Source organism: Engystomops pustulosus, chromosome 2 (assembly GCF_040894005.1).
Source record: "Engystomops pustulosus chromosome 2, aEngPut4.maternal, whole genome shotgun sequence".
Taxonomy (NCBI): Eukaryota; Metazoa; Chordata; class Amphibia; order Anura; family Leptodactylidae; genus Engystomops; species Engystomops pustulosus.
This window is the reverse complement of record NC_092412.1, coordinates 254096295-254123861: the sequence shown is the minus strand read 5'-3', so window position 1 is coordinate 254123861 and position 27567 is coordinate 254096295. Positions and strand designations below refer to the sequence as shown.

Here is a 27567-nt window from a genome sequence, read left to right as displayed (position 1 = left end):
ACCCCACATCAGACCCCAGACCACCGCTTGAATTACAGCCTAGTGACCAGAACTTGTTAGGGACCCCTTAATAAAACCACTCGATCAGAACTCCAAATACAGCCCCCCAGGCCAGACAACAAAATATAGATCCTGATCGGAACCCATTAGTACAGATCACATTCCAGACCCCAAAATACAGATCTCACATCGGACCACTGATCAGACCTCAAGAGACATGGGGCGTAACTAGGAGACGCAGGGCCCCATAGCAGGCTTCTGAATGGGGGCTCCAAAGCAGGCTTCTGAATGGGGGCCCCATAGCAGGCTTCTGAGCGGGGGCCCCATAGCAGGCTTCTTAACGGGGGCCCCATAGCAGGCTTCTTAACGGGGGCCCCATAGCAGGCTTCTGAACGGGGGCCCCATAGCAGGCTTCTGAATGGGGGCCCCATAGCAGGCTTCTGAATGGGGGCCCCATAGCAGGCTTCTGAACGGGGGCCCCATAGCAGGCTTCTGAACGGGGGCCCCATAGCAGGCTTTTGAACGGGGGCCCCATAGCAGGCTTCTGAACGGGGGCCCCATAGCAGGCTTCTGAATGGGGGCCCACTTCTCGCTTAAAAAAATATACATATTTGTATACTCACACATGTGAGTTACAATCGCACACATGAATACACTCATATATACACACATTTATATACTTATTTACATATACATACAGAATATACACACATACATGCAGTACCATATAAACCACTCCAGCATATACACATCATATATACACACACATACAGCAAATACACACATACATACAATACCATATACAGACATACAGCATATATACAAACCACGTACACATACACCATATACACACTCAATACCCCAGATGCTGGGGCCCCCTAACACTGTGGGCCCCATAGTGGCTGCTACCCCTGTAGATAAACCCCTGAAAGAGACCAGACCCTCAATACAGGGGTGTAACTACAGTGGTAGCAGCCATAGCTGCCCCAGTATCTGGGTTATTGGTCGTGTATTAGGTGTACATGGTCTGTATATGGTATTGTATGTATGTGTGTATATGTGGTGTGTGTATACTGTATATATGTTTATATGTCTATGATATATATATATATATATATGAGTATACAGTATATTAATATGTTTTATATGAGTGTATACAATGTATATTTTTATAACTGGGGAACGGAGGGGCCAAATTTTGAAATTAGCTATGGGGCCCAGCGCCTCCTAGTTAAGCCCCTGCCTCCATACATTCCCTAGAGACAAGCATTCAGTACAGTCCCCAGACCAGGAACTGGTATTTTGGATGACAGCAACCATATTTTGTAATCCTGGACAACCCCTTTAAGTGGATCCCAGGTCTCTAAATACATTTCAACCCATGTCCAGATTCCAGGATCCAAACCAGAATCACAATCCTGAATACAAAACTCTACAAAAAAAAATACGGACCCCCTGACCTTCCACTATCCAGCCCCTAGCTCATTCAAGCACCTCACAATTGACTGCTTGTAGTCAATGAACATTTCTCTTGAATCTCTAAGCTAAGAACTAAGTTTTGTTACAATGTATCAGTGTGGACACTAAGCGCAGCAGCTCAGGTCTCCCTCTTACCCGGGGCTCCGGCTGTAACTGCTCACAGATGTAACATTTTGGGGGAGAAATACATTTATTTTTACATTTTAGAAACTTGTGAAACACAGAATTGCGTCTTTTCCTTTATTTCACTGTCGCTTTTGTTGACCCTGTGTCATGTGAGGCCGCGTTCACACAACGGGGCTCATTTACTAAGGGTCCGAATTGCGCATTTTCGTTGCGTTTCCCGAATTTTTCCGATTTGTCCCCGGGATTTTGCTGCACGCGATCGGATTGTGGCGCATCGATGCCGGCTTTCACACGACAGAAATGGGGGGGCGTGGTCGCCGGAAAACCCGACGGATTCGGAAAAACTGTGGAATTTTTTTTAAAATTTGGATCGCAAGAATAGCACTCACATACACCGAGATGGAGAAGGTGAACTCCGGCGGACTTCAGCGCAGCAGCGACACCTGGTGGATACCGGGCGCACGACCTTAGTGAATCCCGGCAGAACATGAATCAGCGTCGGAGAACGCGCCGCTGGATCGCGACTGGACCGGGTAAGTAAATCTGCCCTGATGTGTTGAGTTTTTTGCTGCCTTTTTCACGCATTCCAAAGGCTCCAACCGTCATCTAAGATCATGCGCCTGATATCCTGCATGTGTAACTTCCCCGTTCACCTTCTTCTTTCTGGTGCATGTAAGTGCATTAGTTGTGACACAATTTGAAAGTTAAATCCCGCGCTCAGTCCGAATCCGTCAGATCGTCCGACGGCACGGCCCCCATTTTGACGCATGGAAGCAGAGCAGCCGTGCCACAATCCCAGCACAGACACCAGCTCAATACCTGTCACTGCAGTGCAAAACCCGAAAGCATCGGAAAGTCCGACAAAAGTGCGTGCGCGGACCCTTAGTAAATATATAAACATATAGATCTACTACAGATGGCAGCTGAGCGTTTGTGACAATGTATCGGATATTTAAGGGCAAGTTCCCATCAGGGTTCTGTCTTCCAGTTTGCAGGTACCATATTTTTAAAAAACGGATTGTAATTTTTAACTTATGTCTGAACGGACAGATTACTAAAAAGAAAGTATCAGTTTTTCAACGGATACCTTTAACTTATAAGTTTAATAAATACACATGCCTCTGTTAGCGTCAGTTAGTTTCAGTTTTTCATTATATCCATCCTTTTTTTTCCCTACTATCTGCTGGAATAACGGAAGGTGTAAAAACGGATACTAACGGACACTTTTGCAAGTCCAATTTCGAGAAAATGGATCCGTTCTCATCGGTGGATAATAATGGGTAAAACATAGAACTGAGAACCGGTCTTCCTGCTCTTTTTTAATCTCCACTCCTGGTTTGGACACCAAAAACTGCACGTGTGAACGCAGCCTAACAGTTTAGACACTAGGGAGAGATGTAGCGGAGCTGAATGCACCACGAGCTGTGACAAGTTTATCTGCAGTCCTATGTAAACCACAGATAACCCTCTGTGTTATCTCCACGAGCAGCGCCGTAAGACAAACTCAGCTCTGCTACACCTCTATGTTGTTTGTCTGTAGTGAGGGGTGTGAATGGGACCCAGAGGTGGTGGGGGGATGGGTCAGGGAGGCAGAGACCTGGAGACATCATTGTTCTGCTATTGGTTGTTACCTGCAGGAAGAGAAGGGACTACGAGGAGGAGGAGGAGGAGGGTGAGGATCAGTTTCTTCAGATCTGACTCTGGGAAAGTCTTCACTCTTTACCCTCAGTGATTTGGACTAGTCTGGATTTGGGTTAGGAGCCCCCCTGATCCCTCCGCTGACCATGCAGAGACATGAGCAGGTGATCCTGTACCTGTGCACAGGTGAGTGCCGCTCCCATTCCCCAGGTGTGTGTGATCCCTACTGCTGCTCATGTTACACCAGTAACTGACAGGGCGTCTGCGGGGTCACGGATCAGTCAAATTACCGCCAAAAAATGGCCCTGTAAGACCTCCGATATATACAGAACTTATCGTTATCGGTGTAGCAGAGCTGGGATTGTCACAAGGTGCGAAGTGTTGGCTGTAGAATTAAATAGAGAAGCGGTTAAATGACAGATTCAGCTCTGCTACATCTGCACGCTGGACTGATGGCGTTTAGGGTCACGATACTGATATCTTATCTGTTATATAGAGATATGAACAAATGCAGGCTGGAAAATCTATCCTGGCCTATTGCTCTCTGTTATCAGCCATTCCAGGCAGGGGAGGGGCTGACTGTAATGTTCTGTAATGGGGAAAGTCAGTTGACTCCCTGCCCCGGGGATCGGCGCTCTATTGTATGTCACATGATGAGGCTGCGGAGTATAAGGGGAGCGCCCCCAATGACTTATTGCCCCCCAAGGAAGGGTTTAGGGCAGTGCCGTGATGGGCCCCAGTGCAGAGTCTGTGCCGGGCCCCCGACTATAATGTATGGTTTATAGTAATAGTCTTCACCATAAGGGCCCCCTAAACCTCTTGGGCCCGGGTGCAACCGCAACCTCCTCACCCCCTCGAGTTACGCCCCTGGTTTAGAGTTTCTGTTGTTGAGTGTCTTTACTACATCACACATAGACCGGGGATGTGTCACAGCTGAGGGTTTGGGACAGGGTATCAGTCCTGCCGTAGTTTTTAGCCTATGACTTACAAGTTTAGTTGAAAATGGGGAAAATTGAAACACAAAGTCTATAGGAAAGATCTAGAACTTCCCATTATTTCCCACAATTACAGATTTCCATATATTGTGTAACCACTTCTGTCAATCGCTGGTCATAGAGGGGCGAGGCCTGTGACCCTGCCCCAGTTATGTGGTATAAATACAGGATAGGGGGAGTAGTAGTACTGTGCCGTGCCAACATATACGAGATAGGGGGAGTAGTAGTACTGTGCCGTGCCCACATATACGAGATAGGGGGAGTAGTAGTACTGTGCCGTGCCCACATATACGAGATAGGGGGAGTAGTAGTACTGTGCCGTGCCCACATATACGAGATAGGGGGAGTAGTAGTACTGTGCCGTGCCCACATATACGAGATAGGGGGAGTAGTAGTACTGTGCCGTGCCCACATATACGAGATAGGGGGAGTAGTAGTACTGTGCCGTGCCCACATATACGAGATAGGGGGAGTAGTAGTACTGTGCCGTGCCCACATATACGAGATAGGGGGAGTAGTAGTACTGTGCCGTGCCCACATATACGAGATAGGGGGAGTAGTAGTACTGTGCCGTGCCCACATATACGAGATAGGGGGAGTAGTAGTACTGTGCCGTGCCCACATATACGAGATAGGGGGAGTAGTAGTACTGTGCCGTGCCCACATATACGAGATAGGGGGAGTAGTAGTACTGTGCCGTGCCCACATATACGAGATAGGGGGAGTAGTAGTACTGTGCTGTGAGATCAGGGCTTTTATATACATGTGACAGTGATTATCAAAAAGACCTTTAAAAATAAACTTTAACAAGTAACAGCAGCAATGGATACACAGGGGATTTACAGCAGGTCCCTTGTATCTTCAGGTTGGTCCCTGCTAGTTTTATGTAGGATCTCCAGCTGTAAGTGAGGGGCGCTCGGGCCTCCTCTCCTCGTCTGGTTGTCACTTAGTTTGTATCCGAGCCGCTCAGTCCTTATCTCTAGGAGGAATGGGATGGGGAGGCCTCACCTGCAGTCCGGATGATCCAGACATCATCAATGTAACGGATTTGTTTCCCTGAGGGCAGGCCCGAATTTAGACAAAGTAGGGCCCTGGACAAAACTAAAAGTGGGGCCCCAAAAAAAAAGTCGGCGGTCAGTAAGGGGCCCCGGCACAATAATGACACTTTGTAGTTACACACAGTGAGGGCCGTGTCACCCGGATGTCGGGATGGAGCTCACATGATGACGACTCCTGATATTTTATTAAACAGCAGCGCCGAGACTGTAACCCTGCAGGAACCATAGATCGCTGTCATGTAAGAAGTTCTGCAGCAGTATTGTCCGTCCGTGCCACAGGAATCGGCACGGTGCGGGGTTCACGAACCGACAATAACATCTGCCCTAATATGGCGAAATATTCTGTAAGATGGGATTCAATAGGAGAGAGATGATGGTAAAATAACGCCATAGACAGCGGCACTTCCAGTGGTTCTTTATCCCACAAAGAGCAATGTAATCCGCCCGCTACCTGCTTTACAGCCCAAATGTTACCTCCCTATGTGGGAGCGATGCCGTCCGGTGCTGCTATGTCAATCCTAGATTGTGCTGCTGATTTTGTATCTTTTTCTAGATGGATAAATGGATACATGATGGTAGAACAGTTAAATATATAGATATGGATACAAAAAGTATCGATTTATAGATGGATAAAAAGATTGTAGCAGTGTAGATAAATGGACAGATAAGTAGATTTAGAAAGAATAAAAAAAAAAAGAGAAGATATGTAGATAAATGGACACATGTATAAAGAAATTAAAAGTGGATGACAAATTATAGGAAATAGATATAATATAGATATAGACAGATGCATAGATGGATGGAAAGAAAGATAGAAAGAAAACCTCTCCCCACATAAGTCACACACTGGACAGGACCCTTTTGGTATGTGGGGCCCTGGGCAATTGCCCATTTTGCCATGTGGTGTTGCCGGCCCTGTCTGAGTGTATCAGACATTTTACTATCACATATCAATAAGATGCTTGGGTCCAGTTCCTAGAAATGGGTTCGGATCGTGAAGCAGAACTTCATGGTCTTTTGGTTCACAGACTGCGGTGGGGTTAGGCATTTTGTTTGTTCCCGCCTTAATTTAGGCCGCAGCAGGTTGGATGAAAAACCAGCAGTGGCTGCGCCTGTGTGTACTCAGGTGTCCTCCGCTCAGATCCAGGGGGGACGACTCTACTGTCCCCAGTCACTGGTCTCACTGCAGCTGCATTCACCCCCTGGACATGGCAATGGGTGCACGTCCTCCACCACTCACCCTGATGGTACTCATGTAGGGGGTGATAGGGAGTCACAGCCTAAATCCGCAGATTATAGGAAGGGATGGAGGAGCTGTCACCAGTAATTGGGCAGATGGCGGAATAGCACCTCATCCAGGAGGGCACATACTTCCTACATTACACTGGATAATTGTGTAGCATGACTTTTCAGTAATGTCAGTGTTATGTCAGCAGCTGTGACCATACAGGAAAGCAGAAAATATGTTTTCCTAATATGTGTAAACCCCTTCAAGTTTTGGCCTTGTCAGCAGCAGGAGTGACCATACAGACTGCAGCCGGTATACTGCATGTAGGATATGGGCAGACGTAGGGTATATACTGCATGTAGGGTATGGGTAGACGTGGTGGTGGGGTGCACTGCATGTATGGTATGATAGGCAGATGTGGAGGGTGCACTGCATGTAGGGCATGGGTAGACGTGTGTGTGTGTGGGGGGGTGTGCACTGCATGTAGGGTATGGGTAGACGTGTGTGGGGGGTGTGCACTGCATGTAGGGTATGGGTAGACGTGTGTGGGGGGTGTGTGCACTGCATGTAGGGTATGGGTAGGTGTGTGGGGGGTGTGTGCACTGCATGTAGGGTATGGGTAGGTGTGTGGGGGGTGTGTGCACTGCATGTAGGGTATGGGTAGGTGTGTGGGGGGTGTGTGCAATGCATGTAGGGTATGGGTAGACGTGGGGGGTGTGTGCACTGCATGTAGGGTATGGGTAGGTGTGTGGGGGGTGTGTGCACTGCATGTAGGGTATGGGTAGGTGTGTGGGGGGGAGTGCACTGCATGTAGGGCATGGGTAGGTGTGTGGGGGGGAGTGCACTGCATGTAGGGCATGGGTAGGTGTGTGGGGGGGGGGTGCACTGCATGTAGGGCATGGGTAGGTGTGTGGGGGGGTGCACTGCATGTAGGGCATGGGTAGGTGTGGGGGGGGGTGCACTGCATGTAGGGCATGGGTAGGTGTGGGGGGGGGTGCACTGCATGTAGGGCATGGGTAGGTGTGTGGGGGGGGTGCACTGCATGTAGGGTATGGGTAGGTGTGTGGGGGGGTGCACTGCATGTAGGGCATGGGTAGGTGTGTGGGGGGGTGCACTGCATGTAGGGCATGGGTAGGTGTGTGGGGGGGGGTGCACTGCATGTAGGGCATGGGTAGGTGTGTGTGGGGGGGGGTGCACTGCATGTAGGGTATGGGTAGGTGTGTGGGGGGGGGGTGCACTGCATGTAGGGTATGGGTAGGTGTGTGGGGGGGGGGTGCACTGCATGTAGGGTATGGGTAGGTGTGTGGGGGGGTGCACTGCATGTAGGGTATGGGTAGGTGTGGGGGTGCACTGCATGTAGGGTATGGGTAGGTGTGGGGACGGGGTGTGCCCTGCATGTAGGGTATGGGTAGGTGTGGGGGTGCACTGCATGTAGGGTATGGGTAGATGTGGGGGCGGGGGTGCCCTGCGTGTGACTATTTGTTTGTTGTGGGCGTGCAGTAGGTGAAGTTACTCATTCACTCAGTTTCACTGTACATGACCCTGGACGGTATTATTACTCCACCACCTACTATGCTGCATTATTTATATAGTGTATACATATACCGCAGCACTACATGCTCCTCTGCTTGGGGGACCCACATTCGTCTATAGACAGTACGATACTTTGGTTCTTTGGACCCACACTCCATCAGATAGCAGTCCCTAGTAGCCCTCAGGTTGGGTTATGTTCTACTCAGGGTCCACAGGTTTTGCTTTCCTTGTATCGAGGATAAGTTGCCCCAAATATAACTTCTCTACTCAACAAATACTCAGGTCAATGTCGAGTTGACCCCAGTGTTTACAATAACAGGAAGCTCTGCAGGGGCGGGGCTTATAGTGCGGGGGTGGGACTAACTGCTCAGCTCTGAAAGTGTTGGTCATCATAGGCTGCAGGTCTCTACATTCAGGGCCATTAATACGATAATTGTTTTGGGTTTCCCATTATATACAGATTAGTGGACCCAAGATTTTACTACCCTGTATATAGCTGGTCCCAGCACATGCCCCCACAGTATATGATGTCCAACCAGCACTGTACATACCCCCACAGTATATGATGTCCAACCAGCACTGCACATGCCCCCACATTATATAGTTGCCCCACCCCAGCATTGTACATGCCCCCACAGTATATGGATGCCCCCCCGCAGCACTGCACATGCCACATAGTCCTAGCCTTGGGGAAAAAAAAAATACTCACCTTCCCGCGCTCCCTGCAGCCTTGTCCGTGCTCTTCTATGGCAGTATCACTGTCTGATACGGGGTCCTCCACTTTATGACCCAGGCACCCCACCTAAGCAACAAGGGCAGCAAAGGCTCAAGCAGCGGAAATATTGTCCAGTGATCTCTATGGAGGGTCCGGACGAGGTGGGCGGTTTTGGGCCCCCTGCCTTTCACTGCAAAAAGGGGGGGCATGAACACTGTCCCACTGGACCCCCTCCCATGATGGTGGTTGTGATTACATTACAGATCCAACAGATTAGAGTTTGTTTCTATTGTATCCAATCTAAAAAGCTTAGAATCTGGAGTGATACATTGTAACAAACCTGAGGGTGAGAGTTGTGCTGTTGATGTATCTCATAGAGGATTATGTGGACTGGATACAACTGAAGCAAACCCCCAGCTGGGGAGTATTAGGTCTATACCTGCCCTTCATCCATTCACTGACCGCAAGCAGAGATCTTTATGTTTTTAGAAATGTTCAGATACAAAGATCTCCGTCCTGTTTGGTTGAGTCCCCGCCCCCATTGTTTCGGTGGGGTTTGGGTTTCACATTCGCCTCTTCTTTTTTTTTTTCTTTTTCCTGGTTTCTGACTGTCGGTGATACTGAGGATTCCTGACCCGGGGGCGGACAGGACGATAGCGGGAGGAGGGGGCACCGCACAAACCTGAAAAACCGGATCCTGACTCAGCCCCATGTACTGAGCGGAATGTACAGTGTGGGTCAGGGGCGAACTCCCGGGGTCACAGAGGAGGGTTAAAGGTTGTCCCATTATTATTGATCTCATATAATATTAGTGGGGGCCGACACCTGCCACCCCTACCCAGTGCATTCGGACAACCAATGTGATCTGTTCACTGCTTGCCCAGCACAGCTCCACTCACTGTATAGTGGCCATGCTTGTTTATTGCAGCCTAGTCCCATTCACTTAAATTTGTAAGAGCCCCCACCAGGTCATGTGACAGACGCTCAGAATCCGGGCTCATCAATTGGAGCAGAGACTGATCCGAAATTTGTGTCCCTACTCGGAGCTAGTATTACATCCCCCGCTACTGACCCAATGCTGTCCCTTTAAGAGGCTAATACTGTATAGTGTGTGACCAAGGAAAGGAGATTAGATTGTGAGCTTTTAAGTTCAGAGGTGAAAAAAATAGATACATTGTAATGTGTAGTCCGAGATCATCTTCTCTCTGCAGTCTGTAATAATGGGGTCAGTGGCCCTTTAAATATCCATAGCAGCGTTACAAGAGGAGCGTTTTTTACGGGGTTTTTTTGTATTTTTTTTTCCCTTTCTTCTCCGGCCGCCCTCGGATAACATTAGACCAGTCGGCACACGCCTCCACCTGCTCTCCTCTATGACGGGGCGTTCCTGACATTCCTGGGGCAGGTTAAGGGCTGAAATTAAGAAAATTCTTCCAGACTTGTCCCCATCTTATACACAAAGCTGCGACACCAGACAAAATGCTATTTAGATCCCCTATCATGGAGCCAGAATCCCTCACCTAGGAGCTGGAGCCAGGACATGAGTAATACCTACTCCCTCCTGCGGGGGCGCTGTAGGGAAACGAAACACTTCTAAATTCCTGGATGGATCACAGGAGGTCCTGCTGCGGAAACCTCAATCTGGAGATTGTTCTCACTTAAAGGGATTGTTCAGAGAGATGCGTTTTGAATACATTTGGGGATAAATTATAATTAGGAAATTCTAGTCCAATTATGGCATCACTACAGGAATAACGTAGTACACAGCACCCACCGAATATCTGCCCGGGTCCATGGGGGATTAGGACAGCAAAACTTTGCAGTGTTCCCCTTCATAGTCCGTGAGGTCATATGATGGGAGATGAGAAATTTGGCATTATATTCCTGGATTGTAGTAACATCCTCATACTGCTGTGCTTTTACTTGTGCCCCAGTGCACTAGGAGAAGCTACAATCCTGGAATATAAACCCATATATCACAGTCCTGCTGCTACTAACAACATACACAAAACAGTATGATTGCACATTTATCCAGTGGCAATACCTCACACAATGACTGCAGAAAGCACAGAGCACAGCAGTGTGAGGATATTCCCCCAGTGCACTTGCAAAGCTACAATCCCGGAATGTAAATCCATATATCACAGTCCTGCTGCTACTCCAAACATACACAAAGATCTGATTACACATCTCTCCAGGGACAATACCTTACACTGATTGCAGAGAATACAGAGCACAGCAGTGTAAGGACACGCCTTCAGTTCATTTGGAGAAACCACCATTCTGGAATATAAATCCATATATCACAGTCCTGCTGCCACTAACAACCCTGGTCTGATTACTCATCTGTACAGGGACAATACCTAACACTGGATGCAGTCTGCATGGTTACACCTGTTGACAGGTTCCCTTTCCAAAGACTGTATGCCTAATCTCAGATGTGTAACCCAGATTAGGAGAAAATATTTGATTTCTTCCAGGAATAATGCTGCACTTGTCCACAGGTTACACCCGGAATTGCAGCTGAGTTCCATATGAATGAATGGGACAGAGGTGCAATACCAGACCCAACCTGTGGACACATGTGGTGCTGTTTGACCCAGAAGCAGACCTGTTCTTCATGTACTGTAGCTCCTCCCCTCTGACTAATGACACAATCCTGATCTCTTTATAATCCGCCAGTCATCCAGGGAGTAATATTTTATGATGGATGATACAGAGCGCGGTCACTGCCAACATGGGAGGAAGAAAACCATCATCGCCGTGTAATAAAACGCCAGACCTTTGAGACGCGGGTGGGGACGGGATTGTGATCTTACATGTAGTTATTTGTTTGAAGTAAGCTGGAGACTGTCAGCAAGCAGGATGAATACTATGCTGAGAACACAGCGCCACCCCCATGTACAGGTGATGTGTGGTATTACAGCTCTGATCAATGGCCACTCAGCTCACACAGACACAGCCCAGAGTTTTTCTAATTCTGGACAACCCCTTGAATGGAGGCTCATGCTCCGGGTGTGAGTTGTATGCGGTTTCGGTGCAGTGTGTCGCAATCCTCCTATTGTTTGACACTGTAAATAGTAATGTATGAGGTCATGGGAGGATTTATTCCGTTCCTTATCTCCGTTACATGGTGTGATGTGTGTTTATTAAAGTTTCTAGTGGCTTCAGGTGCCATTTTTTTTTAGATCTCTGCTTGCTGTGTGTAATAGACGACAATCCTGTCCCCCATACATGGATCTGCTCTCAGCCGAGAAGTGGAGACAATAGAATCAATACTGAACTTCATTCCGATACATTGTAGCAAACCTGTACAGAGCTAGTCCTGCTCTCAGCTGAGTGTCTGTTACAACTGCGGCCAGTTTAGACAATGCTCTGTGAGCTAAACACACCAGCTACACAGATCTAGTTTGCTACAATGTATCATTCTGGAGTCCAGGCTGTTTGTTACAATTGTATCCAATATAGACAATGCTCTGTGAGCCTCCTTCTATAGGATATAGTGAGTTGGATCTGATCAGTTCGTTAGACCACATTCACATTGATATCATGTTTATGTAAACGCAGTGTTACAGCGATGTGTGAACAGGGCCTAAACTCATCCACACATAACCTGTAATTCTGTATTCTGCCCCGGCGCCATATTAATAGTCTTTTCTCCCCCAGTGCTGATCGCGGTCAGAGCCATCTCTGTGCAGACGCCGCAAAAAATTGTCGAAGCTCCAAGAGGAAAAAGCGCCAAACTTCCATGTCAGTACACGTCCAAGTTCCCGGACCTTAACTCTGGGAGTATTTTCTGGAAGAAGCTGAGCGCAGGGGATGAGGTAAGACCAGAAATGATGTGTAACATAGGAGATTAAACACTGCATGATGGTATCATATCTGGACAGCAGGGGGAGACAGAGTACACAGGACAAGTACTACTACTATATTACAAGTATAATAAAAACTATAGTCACATGGAGAGTCCAGAGCAAAGGTTACAGATACGAGGGAAACCTGAGCCATCTATACAGGATAGGAGTAGTAGTACTGTGCTGTGCCCATATATACAGGATAGGAGTAGTAGTACTGTGCCCATATATACAGGATAGGAGTAGTAGTACTGTGCCCATATATACAGGATAGGAGTAGTAGTACTGTGCTGTGCCCATATATACAGGATAGGAGTAGTAGTACTGTGCTGTGCTCATATATACAGGATAGGAGTAGTAGTACTGTGCTGTGCTCATATATACAGGATAGGAGTAGTAGTACTGTGCTGTGCCCATATATACAGGATAGGAGTAGTAGTACTGTGCTGTGCATATATATACAGGATAGGAGTAGTAGTACTGTGCTGTGCCCATATATACAGGATAGGAGTAGTAGTACTGTGCTGTGCATATATATACAGGATAGGAGTAGTAGTACTGTGCTGTGCCCATATATACAGGATAGGAGTAGTAGTACTGTGCTGTGCCCATATATACAGGATAGGAGTAGTAGTACTGTGCTGTGCCCATATATACATGATAGGAGTAGTAGTACTGTGCCCATATATACAGGATAGGAGTAGTAGTACTGTGCCCATATATACAGGATAGGAGTAGTAGTACTGTGCCCATATATACAGGATAGGAGTAGTAGTACTGTGCTGTGCCCATATATACAGGATAGGAGTAGTAGTGCTGTACCCATATATACAGGATAGGAGTAGTAGTGCTGTACCCATAGGAGTAGTAGTACATAGGAGTAGTAGTACTGTGCCCATATATACAGGATAGGAGTAGTAGTACTGTGCCCATATATACAGGATAGGAGTAGTAGTACTGTGCTGTGCCCATATATACAGGATAGGAGTAGTAGTACTGTGCTGTGCCCATATATACAGGATAGGAGTAGTAGTACTGTGCTGTGTCCATATATACAGGATAGGAGTAGTACTACTGTGCTGTGTCCATATATACAGGATAGGAGTAGTAGTACTGTGCTGTGCCCATATATACAGGATAGGAGTAGTAGTACTGTGCTGTGCCCGTATATACAGGATAGGAGAAGTAGTACTGTGCCGTGCCCATATATACAGGATAGGAGTAGTAGTACTGTACTGTGCCCATATATACAGGATAGGAGTAGTAGTACTGTGCTGTGCCCATATATACAGGATAGGAGTAGTAGTGCTGTACCCATATATACAGGATAGGAGTAGTACTACTGTGCTGTGCCCATATATACAGGATAGGAGTAGTAGTACTGTGCCTATATATACAGGATAGGAGTAGTAGTACTGTGCCCATATATACAGGATAGGAGTAGTAGTACTGTGCCCATATATACAGATTAGGAGTAGTAGTACTGTGCTATGTCCATATATACAGGATAGGATTAGTAGTACTGTGCTGTGCCCATATATACAGGATAGGAGTAGTAGTACTGTGCTGTGCCCATATATACAGGATAGGAGTAGTAGTACTGTACTGTGCCCATATATACAGGATAGGAGTAGTAGTACTGTGCCCATATATACAGGATAGGAGTAGTAGTACTGTGCCCATATATACAGGATAGGAGTAGTAGTACTGTGCCCATATATACAGGATAGGAGTAGTAGTACTGTGCCCATATATACAGGATAGGAGTAGTAGTACTGTGCCCATATATACAGGATAGGAGTAGTAGTACTGTGCCCATATATACAGGATAGGAGTAGTAGTACTGTGCCCATATATACAGGATAGGAGTAGTAGTACTGTGCCCATATATACAGGATAGGAGTAGTAGTACTGTGCTGTGTCCATATATACAGGATAGGAGTAGTAGTACTGTACTGTGCCCATATATACAGGATAGGAGTAGTACTACTGTGCCCATATATACAGGATAGGAGTAGTAGTACTGTGCTGTACCCATATATACAGGATAGGAGTAGTAGTACTGTGCCGTGCCCATATATACAGGATAGGAGTAGTAGTACTGTACTGTACCCATATATACAGGATAGGAGTAGTAGTACTGTGCTGTGCCCATATATACAGGATAGGAGTAGTAGTACTGTGCTGTGCCCATATATACAGGATAGGAGTAGTAGTACTGTGCCCATACATACAGGATAGGAGTAGTAGTGCTGTGCTGTGCCCATACATACAGGATAGGAGTAGTAGTAGTGCTGTGCCCATACATACAGGATAGAAGTAGTAGTACTGTGCTGTGCCCATACATACAGGATAGGAGTAGTAGTACTGTGCTGTGCCCATACATACAGGATAGGAGTAGTAGTACTGTGCTGTGCCTATATATACAGGATAGGAGTAGTAGTACTGTGCTGTGCCCATATATACAGGATAGGAGTAGTAGTACTGTGCTGTGTCCATATATACAGGATAAGAGTAGTAGTACTGTGCTGTGTCCATATATACAGGATAGGAGTAGTAGTACTGTGCTGTGCCCATACATACAGGATAGGAGTAGTAGTACTGTGCTGTGCCCATACATACAGGATAGGAGTAGTAGTGCTGTGCCCATACTGAATATGCAGGATTAGATTAGTCAAACTAGTAGTATCATGTATCCTAATTCACAGGTGAGCACAGCAAGAGACCTGCATCAAATACACAATCCTCTATAAATTTAACCCCTTCCCGCCGCAGCCCTTTTTCGTTTTTGCGTTTTCATTTTTCACTCCCCACCTTCAAAAATCTAACTTTTTTATTTTTCCATGTACAGGCAGTCCCCGGGTTACATACAAGATAGGGTCTGTAGGTTTGTTCTTAAGTTGAGTTTGTATGTAAGTCGGAACTGTATATTTTATCATTGTAATCCCAGCCAGAACTTTTTTTGGTCTCTGTGACAATTGGATTTTAAAAATGTTGGGTTGTCATAAGAATCAGGATTATCAATAAAGCTTCATTACAGATGCCTGTGATAACTGTAATAGCTGTTTATTGTAGCCAGGGACTAAAGTAAAATAAATCACCAACATCCAGAGGTCCGTTTGTAACTAGGGGTCGTATGTAAGTCGAGTGTTCTTAAGTAGGGGACCGCCTGTACAGAGCTGTGTTATGTCTTATTTTCTGCGTAACAAATTACACTTCAAAATGTTGGTATTTAATATTCCATGCCGTGTACTGGGAAGCGGGAAAAAAATTCCAAATGCATTGAAATTGGTATAAAAAAAAACGCATTTCTGCCATTTTCTTGTGGGCTTGGATTTTATGGCTTTCACTGTGCGCCCCAAATGACAAGTCTACTTTATTCTTTGGGTGGGTGCGATCACGGTGATAACAAAGTTGTATATGTTTTCATACATTTAAAAAAATTAAAACCTCCTGTACAAAAATTTTTTGTGGGATTTTGCCATCTTCTGGCGCTAATAACTTTTTTATACTTTGGTGTACGGAGCTGCGGGTAGTGTCATTTTTTTTGCGGATTTGGATGACGTTTACAATGTTATCATTTTTAGGACTGTGCGACCTTTTGATCACTTTTTATAGAATTTCACATTTGTTTTTAAATGGACGCGATTTTCCGTTAAACGCAGTGAAAAACTTATCATATTTTGATAGATCGGGCATTTTCGGACGCGGAGATACCTAATGTGTTTTACTGTTTATTTACACTCACCGGCCACTTTATTAGGTCCACCATGCTAGTAACGGGTTGGACCCCCTTTTGCCTTCAGAACTGCCTCAATTCTTCGTGGCATAGATACAACAAGGTGCTGGAAGCTCCTCAGAGATTTTGGTCCATAGTGACATGATGGCGTCACACAGTTGCCGCAGATTTGTCGGCTGCACATCCATGATGCGAATCTCCCGTTCCACCACATCCCAAAGATGCTCTATTGGATTGAGATCTGGTGACTGTGGAGGCCATTTGTGTCCAGTGACCTCATTGTCATGTTCAAGAAACCAGTCTGAGATGATTCCAGCTTTATGACATGGCGCATTATCCTGCTGAAAGTAGCCAACAGATGTTACAGGGTACATTGTGCTCATAAAGGGATGGACATGGTCAGCAACAATACTCAGGTAGGATGTGGCGTTGTACCAAGGGGCCCAAAGACACCATGACACCAGCACCACCAGCCTGAGCCGCTGATACAAGGCAGGATGGATCCATGACACCACCACCACCAGCCTGAGCCGCTGATACAAGGCAGGATGGATCCATGACACCACCACCACCAGCCTGACCCGCTGATACAAGGCAGGATGGATCCATGACACCACCACCACCAGCCTGACCCGCTGATACAAGGCAGGATGGATCCATGACACCACCACCACCAGCCTGACCCGCTGATACAAGACAGGATGGATCCATGACACCACCACCACCAGCCTGAGCCGCTGATACAAGGCAGGATGGATCCATGACACCAGCACCACCAGCCTGACCCGCTGATACAAGGCAGGATGGATCCATGACACCACCACCACCAGCCTGACCCGCTGATACAAGGCAGGATGGATCCGTGACACCACCACCACCAGCCTGACCCGCTGATACAAGGCAGGATGGATCCATGACACCACCACCACCAGCCTGAGCCGCTGATACAAGGCAGGATGGATCCATGACACCAGCACCACCAGCCTGACCCGCTGATACAAGGCAGGATGGATCCATGACACCACCACCACCAGCCTGACCCGCTGATACAAGGCAGGATGGATCCGTGACACCACCACCACCAGCCTGACCCGCTGATACAAGGCAGGATGGATCCATGACACCACCACCACCAGCCTGAGCCGCTGATACAAGGCAGGATGGATCCATGACACCACCACCACCAGCCTGACCCGCTGATACAAGGCAGGATGGATCCATGACACCACCACCACCAGCCTGACCCGCTGATACAAGGCAGGATGGATCCATGACACCACCACCACCAGCCTGAGCCGCTGATACAAGGCAGGATGGATCCATGACACCACCACCACCAGCCTGACCCGCTGATACAAAGCAGGATGGATCCATGACACCACCACCACCAGCCTGAGCCGCTGATACAAGGCAGGATGGATCCATGACACCACCAGCACCAGCCTGAGCCGCTGATACAAGGCAGGATGGATCCATGACACCACCACCACCAGCCTGAGCCGCTGATACAAGGCAGGATGGATCCATGACACCACCACCACCAGCCTGAGCCGCTGATACAAGGCAGGATGGATCCATGACACCACCACCACCAGCCTGACCCGCTGATACAAGGCAGGATGGATCCATGCTTTCATGTTGTTGACGCCAAATTCTGACCCTACCATCCGAATGTCGCAGCAGAAATCGAGACTCATCAGACCAGGCAACGTTTTTCCAATCTTCTACTGTCCAATTTCGATGAGCTTGTGCAAATTGTAGCCTCAGTTTCCTGTTCTTAGCTGAAAGGAGTGGCACCCGGTGTGGTCTTCTGCTGCTGTAGCCCATCTGTCTCAAAGTTGGACGTACTGTGCGTTCAGAGATGCTCTTCTGCCTACCTTGGTTGTAACGGGTGGCGATTTGAGTCACTGTTGCCTTTCTATCAGCTCGAACCAGTCTGCCCATTCTCCTCTGACCTCTGGCATCAACAAGGCATTTCCGCCCACAGAACTGCCGCTCACTGGATGGTTTTTCTTTTTCGGACCATTCTCTGTAAACCCTAGAGATGGTTGTGCGTGAAAATCCCAGTAGATCAGCAGTTTCTGAAATACTCAGACCAGCCCTTCTGGCACCAACAACCATGCCACGTTCAAAGGCCACAAATCACCTTTCTTCCCCATACTGATGCTCGGGAGAACTGCAGGAGATTGTCTTGACCATGTCTACATGCCTAAATGCACTGAGTTGCCGCCATGTGATTGGCTGATTAGAAATTAAGTGTTAACGAGCAGTTGGACAGGTGTACCTAATAAAGTGGCCGGTGAGTGTATGTAGTTATCCTGGTTCTGATAATGTATCTATATTGTATTCTTGGTACTTGTAAAGTATCTAAGTAATAAGCTTGGTTCTGCTGCTGTATTGATGTAGTAATCTTGGTTCTGGTTGTGTTTCTATGTAGAAATCTTGCTTCTGCTGCTGTATGCATGTAGTGAGATTGGTTCTGGTGCTGTTGCCATGTAATACAGTTCTAGGGAAAGGGGGGTGATTTGAGGTTTTTTAGTTATATTTTTTGTAAACTTTTTTTTTTTATTTTTACAATATTTCAGACTCCCTAGGGTACATTAACCATAGGTTGTCTGTAAGATCCGATCATATATTGCCATACTACAGTATATGGGGATTTTACTCCTCATACATTACAATGTGCTGATGTACGTCACATGTTGGTAAGGGGTTAAAAAGAAATCTACCATCAAACTCCATCCTGATAACCCAGGGACATTACTCATAGATCCAGGCACCGGGACTGTGGTATCTCCTTATATCTGTTATCCATGGCCTCCTTCCTTCTAAAAGCAACTTTTAGATTTATTCTACTGAGATAGAAGGGATTCAGGGGAGGGGATACCAGAGCCCCTCTGTGCTGCAGTTTCACTGGGTGTCCTTTTAACTCATTAGCATAATTATAAAATTTGATATTAGAAGGAAGGCAGTATTGCACATATGAGTTCCATAAAGCAAATCTGCCATCAGATCCCCTCAGGGTCTCATCCCCCTCTGCTGGGAACTATTGGCTTCCAAATTTCTAGAAATGACATAAGCGAGCACTTTTTTTAAAAAAAATATTCAAATAGAAATGCTCTGAGGAGCCCCTCAGCCTAATTTGAATATTTTTAAGGTGATTTTCTTTCAAATGTGTCCATTTCTAGACATTGACATAAGCAAAGATTCTAGCACAGGGGGACGAGGCGGGGAGGCGAGTACTAATCAATGGATCTCATGATGTTCAATAGTGATGAAGCAAACTCCGCTAATTCGGTTTCTCTCGTTCCCCTCCGTCAGGTGGTTGCACTTTCCTACATTCAAAATGAAAACTTCAGTGACGATGCTTTTAAAAACCGGGTGTCCTTTACCGGGAACTACAAAGTAAATGACGCCTCCATTCTTATCGACCAACTCCGGATGGAGGATAACGGGACCTATCAGTGCGAAGTCATCATCGGCCAAGACCTGTCGGGGACCCGCGCTGCCAGGATGGAGCTCGTCGTCTTGGGTGGGTATGATGGGGGTCCTGCTTATTTAGTAAAGTGTCCCTCACTTGTGCACAGTCTCCAAAAAAACAACCCGGTCCCATGCTCCCTTCCTCAAATTTATCCAAGGATTCTCTTTGGCTGAATGATTGTCTTTGTGGTTGGGTGGGTCCATTGCCAGGTTCTCTTTGTGGGTTAAACGGAGTGGGACTTGGATCGTTTCTGTGGTTACTTAGCCTTGGTCTGTGTTCTATTTGGCGATCAGGTGGGCTCTGGGTCTGTGTTCTCTTTGGGGGTCAGGTGGGCTTGGGGGTCTGTGTTCCCGTTGGGAGGTCAGGTGGGCTCTTGGTCTGTGTTCCCGTTGGGAGGTCAGGTGGGCTCTTGGTCTGTGTTCCCGTTGGGAGGTCAGGTGGGCTCTGGGTCTGTGTTCTCTTTGGGGGTCAGGTGGGCTCTGGGTCTGTGTTCTCTTTGGAGGTCAGGTGGGCTCGGGGGTCTGTGTTCCCGTTGGGAGGTCAGGTGGGCTTTTGGACTGTGTTCCCGCTGGGAGGTCAGGTGGGCTCTGGGTCTGTGTTCTCTTTGGAGGTCAGGTGGGCTCGGGGGTCTGTGTTCCCGTTGGGAGGTCAGGTGGGCTTTTGGACTGTGTTCCCGCTGGGAGGTCAGGTGGGCTCGTGGGTCTATGTCCCCATTGGGAGGTCAGATGGGCTCTGGGTCTGTGTTCTCTTTGGGGGTCAGATGGGCTCTGGGTCTGTGTTCTCTTTGGAGGTCAGGTGGGCTCGGGGGTCTGTGTTCCCGTTGGGAGGTCAGGTGGGCTCTTGGACTGTGTTCCCGTTGGGAGGTCAGGTGGGCTCTTGGACTGTGTTCCCGTTGGCAGGTCAGGTGGGCTCTTGGACTGTGTTCCCGTTGGCAGGTCAGGTGGGCTCGTGGGTCTGTGTTCCCGTTGGCAGGTCAGGTGGGCTCGTGGGTCTGTGTTCCCGTTGGCAGGTCAGGTGGGCTCGTGGGTCTGTGTTCCCGTTGGCAGGTCAGGTGGGCTCGGGGGTCTGTGTTCCCGTTGGGAGGTCAGGTGGGCTCTTGGACTGTGTTTCCGTTGGCAGGTCAGGTGGGCTCGTGGGTCTGTGTTCCCGTTGGCAGGTCAGGTGGGCTCGTGGGTCTGTGTTCCCGTTGGGAGGTCAGGTGGGCTCTTGGACTGTGTACCCGTTGGCAGGTCAGGTGGGCTCGTGGGTCTGTGTACCCGTTGGCAGGTCAGGTGGGCTCGTGGGTCTGTTTGGGCTTGTGGTCTGTGTTAATAATCGGATGGGCTGGGACTTGCATTTTCTTTGCGGGTTGGATACACTGGAGTCTGGATTCTGTTAAGCATTGGATGGGTTAGGACTTGGATCCTCTTCGAGACTAAGGTTTGGGTTCTCTTCGTGGCTAGGGAGAATGTGGCCTGGATTCTTGTAGGGGTTGGATGGACCCCATTTTTTTTTTGACATTTTTTATCAAAATAATCCTAAAACTGTCCATTTGCATATTTTGAAAAAAAACTATTTTTCTTTCTCCTCTAGTGGCTCCCTCCAAACCAGTATGTGGGATTGTTGGAACGGCAGAATACGGCCAGGACATCAAAGTGACCTGTAACTCTGAAGAAGGGTCTCCAATCCCGGAATATGCATGGAAAAGTTACACCCCCCAAAACGTGGAACGGCAACTACCACCGACTGCAGTGATAGGTAAAGCCAAAGTATACTCTATGTAGCTGCACACAACCCTAGAGATGTCCTGGGATTAGGATGCTATTTGGTTTTTCTAGAAGTTGTGCCCCTCCTGTCTGTGGTAGTGTCTGGTATTGCAGCTTATTTTCTTGTTTCCTTCCTATTTCAGCCAAAGGGGAACTGACATTGAAGAACATTTCCATGGAGAGCTCCGGATTCTTCATCTGCACGTCCTCCAACAGAGTAGGAAGTGAATTCTGCAATATCACCTTGGCCGTGATGCCACGTAAGACACAGATTGCACTTTTAAAATCTTTAATCCGATTTCCTAAAGTGGGCGTGGTTATTCTGAGAGCTGATTCACCCCTGATTCATAAAGAGCAACATTTTAGGGAAAAGTAGCAAAAAATGGTCACAACCTTGAGTCCGGGCAGTGTTACAGAACGAAGGGGGATTCCATATGATGGGCTGACACATTTTTCTACCAAAAAAGGATCCAAATGTGAGCTAGAGGCGTCTACATTCACGCCAATGCACATATAGTGCGCTTTGTGCTTCATAAACTTTTTTAAAGCGCAACTTATAATAATTTATTTTCCCCACAAATCAATAGTTATTGTGATGTAGGACAACTTTGCCTATTACATTCATTACCCACGTGCAGCGGTTTCTTTGCTATTCTCCTCAGTTTAGCCTGTCCCTGCAGTGGCTGTATCCTCTGGCTAAGTGTAGCTAACAGGAGAGCTGTGTCTGTGCAGCTCTATGGATACTGTAGTCTCCTGCAAATGGCAAGGTAGTAGATTTCCCCTGTTCCCTACCCCTCTGCTTTCAGAAAACTCTTCACACAGCAGGGAAGCTGTTAACCCTCACATAGCACAAACTATACACTGCATTTACCTGTTTCACTGCAGGTTTCTACTACTTATTGCATATTCCATGCTCATGCATGCGATACCAAGCTAGTCACTGTATAGAACCTATAAGTACAGACTAGGCTGGGTTCAGTGGATTTACTTGTGGGACTCTTTCTGGATTTTATAATTATTTTATGAGGGAGCACAAAGCATCATGGGAAGTGAGGTCAGCTTATAACTGACTTGGTTTTAGTGCAAAGACCAGAAGAGGTTAGTCTCTGCCCACTTGATCGCTACTGAGGAGGATCTCTGACGAGTAGCTTCAAAATAGAAAATGCTGAACCTTGGGAAGAAAAGGTCAAGCTGCACAATATGTACATCTTTTTTCTGTTTGTTTGGAAAGGGGGAAATCAAATTTGACAATTTTGTATAAATTAATATGAAAGCAGAGTTAAAATTCAAAACTTGGCACAATTTAAAATTGACAAAGTTTTTTTTACTTTTGTATAAAAATTGATGTAAACGTATGAAACCATGAGGACGCATATGCCACGAAAACAGAAACTTACAGCTTAATATCCATCATCTCCCCCCCCCCTTCCACTATTTGGGGATGCCCATCTATGTCCACTTCATTGACGTAAGAAGTTTCAGTTGATCTTCTTATCCTATTACTGTCGGCCCTGGAAGTCTGACTCCCCAGCTATTTGTACGTTATCCCCAATTCTGTGTATAGGGGGGATATGGTACGTTGGCACAACCCCCTTTAAGGACCTTTGTCCAGTACAGGTCATCAGTATCAGATTGGTAAGGTGATCCATCTCCCGGTACCCTTACCAAATAACTGGCAGTGGTAGCTCCTAAGTGTAATACCTAGCACAGCCACTGTGTGATGTACAGCGCTGTGATAAATCGAGTGATTTGCAAGGTGCCCATTTAAGAATTATGTAATGAAATGTATGTAACAGGACAGTTTATTTTAATCCTGATATTTTTTATCCTTGCTCAGCCTCCATGAACATTGCGCTGTACGCCGGAGTGATCGGGGGAAGCGTAGCCGGGATCATAGTCATCGGTATCCTCGTCTACTGCTGCTGCTGCCGGGACAGCGACGACAAAGACGATTACGAGATGGCGTAAGTTTTTGCCTTAAAACCCACAGATTTTAATATTGCATTGTTAGCCGGATGCAGCTCTGGATGTGACTGGAGTATAAGACCTGATGCATGTTTCTGATTGGTTTGTAGGGATAGAGAAAACGAGGAGGATGACCACCAGCCACAACAGAAGAAGAGAGCGCAACAACAACAGCAGCAGCAGTACCACCAGGAGGACGAGGAAGAGGATGACTACGATGAGGACGACGTCCCACAGAAACCACCCATGCCCCCGGGAAACAAACCGCGCCTGGCCCTCAACACCGCAGAAGCCTAAGCGGGAGACACAAGACTTATTATTTTTTTGTTTAATTCTTTTTACTTTTTAAACTAGGACTAAAGAAAAATGTGTTGCACCCTAGTGCCTGGACACGGTGACTAGGGGGGGCGCCACTTACAGAAACCAAAGTTTTAAACTGGAAATAACAACATGACCGGCGCCTGATGGCTCTGCCATTACTTTTATATCATTGGGGTTTATTGTTTTGTTAAAATGTATTTTTTGGAAATGGGTCAGAAATTTGCTTTAATGGCTACAACAGCCCCTCCCCCCTACAGGACTGACTGGGTACTACACGTAACGCGATGGGTGGCTATGTTGGGTTCTCTGATGACTTCATCGGACACGTGGACCGCTACCGAGGTGATGTCTTCACCTTGGTTTGTAGTCGGGTCTTGTATCTGAGGAGCTGGAGTCACACAGATCTTGTGCAGCTGCCAAGAGGGGATCCAAAGCAATAGATAAAAGGGAAACCATCAGCAGCTGTGACCATGTAAACTGCAGCCAGTGTTATGCATTGTTCCTGGAGAGATATGTAATCGTACACTTGTTAGTAACAGCAGGGCTGTGATGTATTGATTTATATTCCAGGATTGTAGCTTCACAAAGTACAATTGGGTGTATCCTTACACTGCTGCATTGAGCTACTCTACAACTTTCTGTTCTACCCGTCTACATCTCCCTGTGTTCTGAGGAAAATCTCAAGCAGAATAGTGGTAAAGTGCTTTATAGAGGTTTAATACAGAGCACAGCAGTGTGAGGACATGCCCCCAGTGCACTTGTAGTAGCTACAATCCTGGAATATAAATACATTTCTCACAGTCCTGCTGCTACTAACATGCATAAAGCTTCCGGGAACACTGGCTGCAGTCTATGGTCCCACCTGCTGCCAGGATTATCTAGTGATCCCATCATAATCTCCTCCAGACCAAACCCCTTTGAAAAGGGAACCTGTTTACATTTCCCAAAACTTTTCAACTTGTAATGTAATCAGAACTTTTTTTTTTTTTTGCATTTTGTTCTTGTGCAAAACATTTTCTGTATATTGGAGCATTTGTTTTAGAGTAAGGGTCTACTTTTTATTATTGGGTTTGACATTTTTTTTTAATTTCACTAAAGTGAGAGCCTAATGTTCTGATCTAAGGTTCAAATCTCCTACACAGCTGTACATTTCTAATACAAATGTCTCGCTATCTACATCTACCACTAGAGGGAGCTCAGTGCAGACAGGTTTTACCATTGACCTTATGGTGCCATAGTCTGCAGTAGCTCCTGAGCTCCCTCTAGTGTAGGCTGTAGAATATACTGAAGTCTCCTCTATGCAGGGACCTGGAGAAATGTTAATCTAGTAACAAAAAAAAAAACTAAGTAAATGCTCCCCCCATGTTTTATTTATGTACAGATGGAAATAAATAAAATTTTATTCTCATACAATCTTCCATTCATTATTTCCATCTATCACTACTACAGTCACGGCCATAAGTTGTGAGAATGACACAAATCTCCTCTTGTCACATGATGTGTCCCTCTGGTCTGTCAGATGTTTATCACATACAGAGATACAAGTGCAATCATATTATGGGGAGCAGAAGCTTTTATTGTCAGGTAGGAGGAGTTACTGCAGCGAGTCAGTATCTGCAGGACCTCTCCTTCTTCTTCAGGACCTCTGCAATTCTCCCCGGCAGCTCTCACTCACCTCCTGCACCAGATCCTGACTGATCGACGTCCATTCCTGCACAATCACTGCTGCATTCTGTCACAATGTGTTGGGTTTTGTTTGTCCTCCGTCTCTTGATGATTGACCACAAGTTCTCAGTGGGATTAAGATCCGGGGAGTTTCCAGGCCATGGACCCAGAATCTCTGTGTTCTGTTCCCGGAGCCATGGACCCAGAATCTCTGTGTTCTGTTCCCGGAGCCATGGACCCAGAATCTCTGTGTTCTGTTCCCGGAGCCATGGACCCAGAATCTCTGTGTTCTGTTCCCGGGCCATGGACCCAGAATCTCTGTGTTCTGTTCCCGGAGCCATGGACCCAGAATCTCTGTGTTCTGTTCCCGGGCCATGGACCCAGAATCTCTGTGTTCTGTTCCCGGAGCCATGGACCCAGAATCTTTGTGTTCTGTTCCCGGAGCCATGGACCCAGAATCTCTGTGTTCTGTTCCCGGGCCATGGACCCAGAATCTCTGTGTTCTGTTCCCGGAGCCATGGACCCAGAATCTCTGTGTTCTGTTCCCGGGCCATGGACCCAGAATCTCTGTGTTCTGTTCCCGGGCCATGGACCCAGAATCTCTGTGTTCTGGTCCCGGAGCCATTTAGTTCTCCCCTTTATGGCCGGTGCTCCATCATGCTGGAGGAGGCATTGCTCATCACCATCTGCTCCTGGAGGGTCGGGAGAAGCGGCTCCTGAAGGACATTCTGCTCCCATTCTTTATTCATGGAGGTGTTATTAGGCGATTCCCTTGGCTGAGAAGCCCCCCCCCCCCCCCCCCCCCACGTGAATGGCTGCAGGAGCTTTACAGGTGCAGGAGACAGGACTGGGGGCATCGCTCACCTTGTCTTCTCCCAACAATCCGAAAGGGGATTCATCAGAGACAATGCCTTTCCCCCAGTCCTCAGCCTCCACTCCCTGCACCTCCTGCAGAATATCCGTCTGTCCCCCAGTCCTCAGCGTCCACTCCCTGCACCTCCTGCAGAATATCCGTCTGTCCCCCAGTCCTCAGCGTCCACTCCCTGCACCTCCTGCAGAATATCTGTCTGTCCCCCAGTCCTCAGCGTCCACTCCCTGCACCTCCTGCAGAATATCTGTCTGTCCCCCAGTCCTCAGCGTCCACTCCCTGCACCTCCTGCAGAATATCCGTCTGTCCCTGATGGTTTCTGGAGAGAAGCGGCTTCTGTGCTGCCCTCCTGGACACCAGGCCTTGCTCCAGGAGTCTCCGCAGTGCGTGCAGATGCCTCACACCTGCTGCTGCCATTCCTGAGCTCTGCGATGCTGGGAGCCCCATCCCCAAGCTGAGACACTTGTAAGAGACGTCCTGGCGCTTGCTGCTCCTTCTTGGGCTCCTGGAGCCTTTTTGACAACAATGGAGCCTCTCTCCTTGAATTCCTTAACGCTCTGCGCCGTAGCTCTATGGCACAGAGGTATAAGGGATGTATGAAGACGGCTCACGGGCTGAGTCCTCTTCATACAGAGGTGGGGGTTTTTGCATTTTGCAGAAAACCCCCACCGCTAATAACCGCGGTAGGTGCTTGCACCGATCGCGGCTATTAACCCTCTCAACGCGCGGGCGCTGCCATCTTTTTTACGATCGCCGCCCCCCAATCGGTTACCATGGTAGCCTCGGGTCTTCTTTTGACACGAGGCTATCTGGCTTCTACAGATTCGTTACAATGAGCCAGTAGCTCATTGTAATGAATGATCTGCAAAAATGCCATATATTGCAATACAGAAGTATTGCAGTATATGGTAGCAGCGATCTGACTATCTAGGGTTAATGTACCCTAGATGGTCTAAGATATAGTGGAAAAAAAAAAAAAAGGAAAAAATTAAAAAATAAAAAAAAATTAATAAAATATTAAAAATTCAAATCACCCCCCCCTTTCCCTAGAACGGATATAAAACATAATAAAAATCACAGACACGTTAGGTATCGCCGCGTCCCAAAATGCCCGATCTATCAAAATATAAAAACGGTTACGGGCGGCGGTGACCTCCGAG

The 27567-nt window shown here is 47.3% G+C and overlaps 1 protein-coding gene across 1 annotated transcript; it reads left to right on the top strand.

Annotated features, from left to right (window-relative positions):
- The first annotated feature begins 3239 nt into the window (after nucleotides 1–3239).
- GPA33 (glycoprotein A33) lies at nucleotides 3240–25287 on the top strand. The gene is made up of 7 exons (XM_072138890.1): nucleotides 3240–3429; nucleotides 12436–12593; nucleotides 19684–19894; nucleotides 21416–21580; nucleotides 21732–21848; nucleotides 23426–23552; nucleotides 23664–25287. Exons 1-7 carry the CDS (start codon nucleotides 3390–3392, stop codon nucleotides 23848–23850), a joined length of 1005 nt encoding a protein of 334 aa, XP_071994991.1. The 5' UTR covers nucleotides 3240–3389; the 3' UTR covers nucleotides 23851–25287.
- The last annotated feature ends 2280 nt before the right edge of the window (nucleotides 25288–27567 follow it).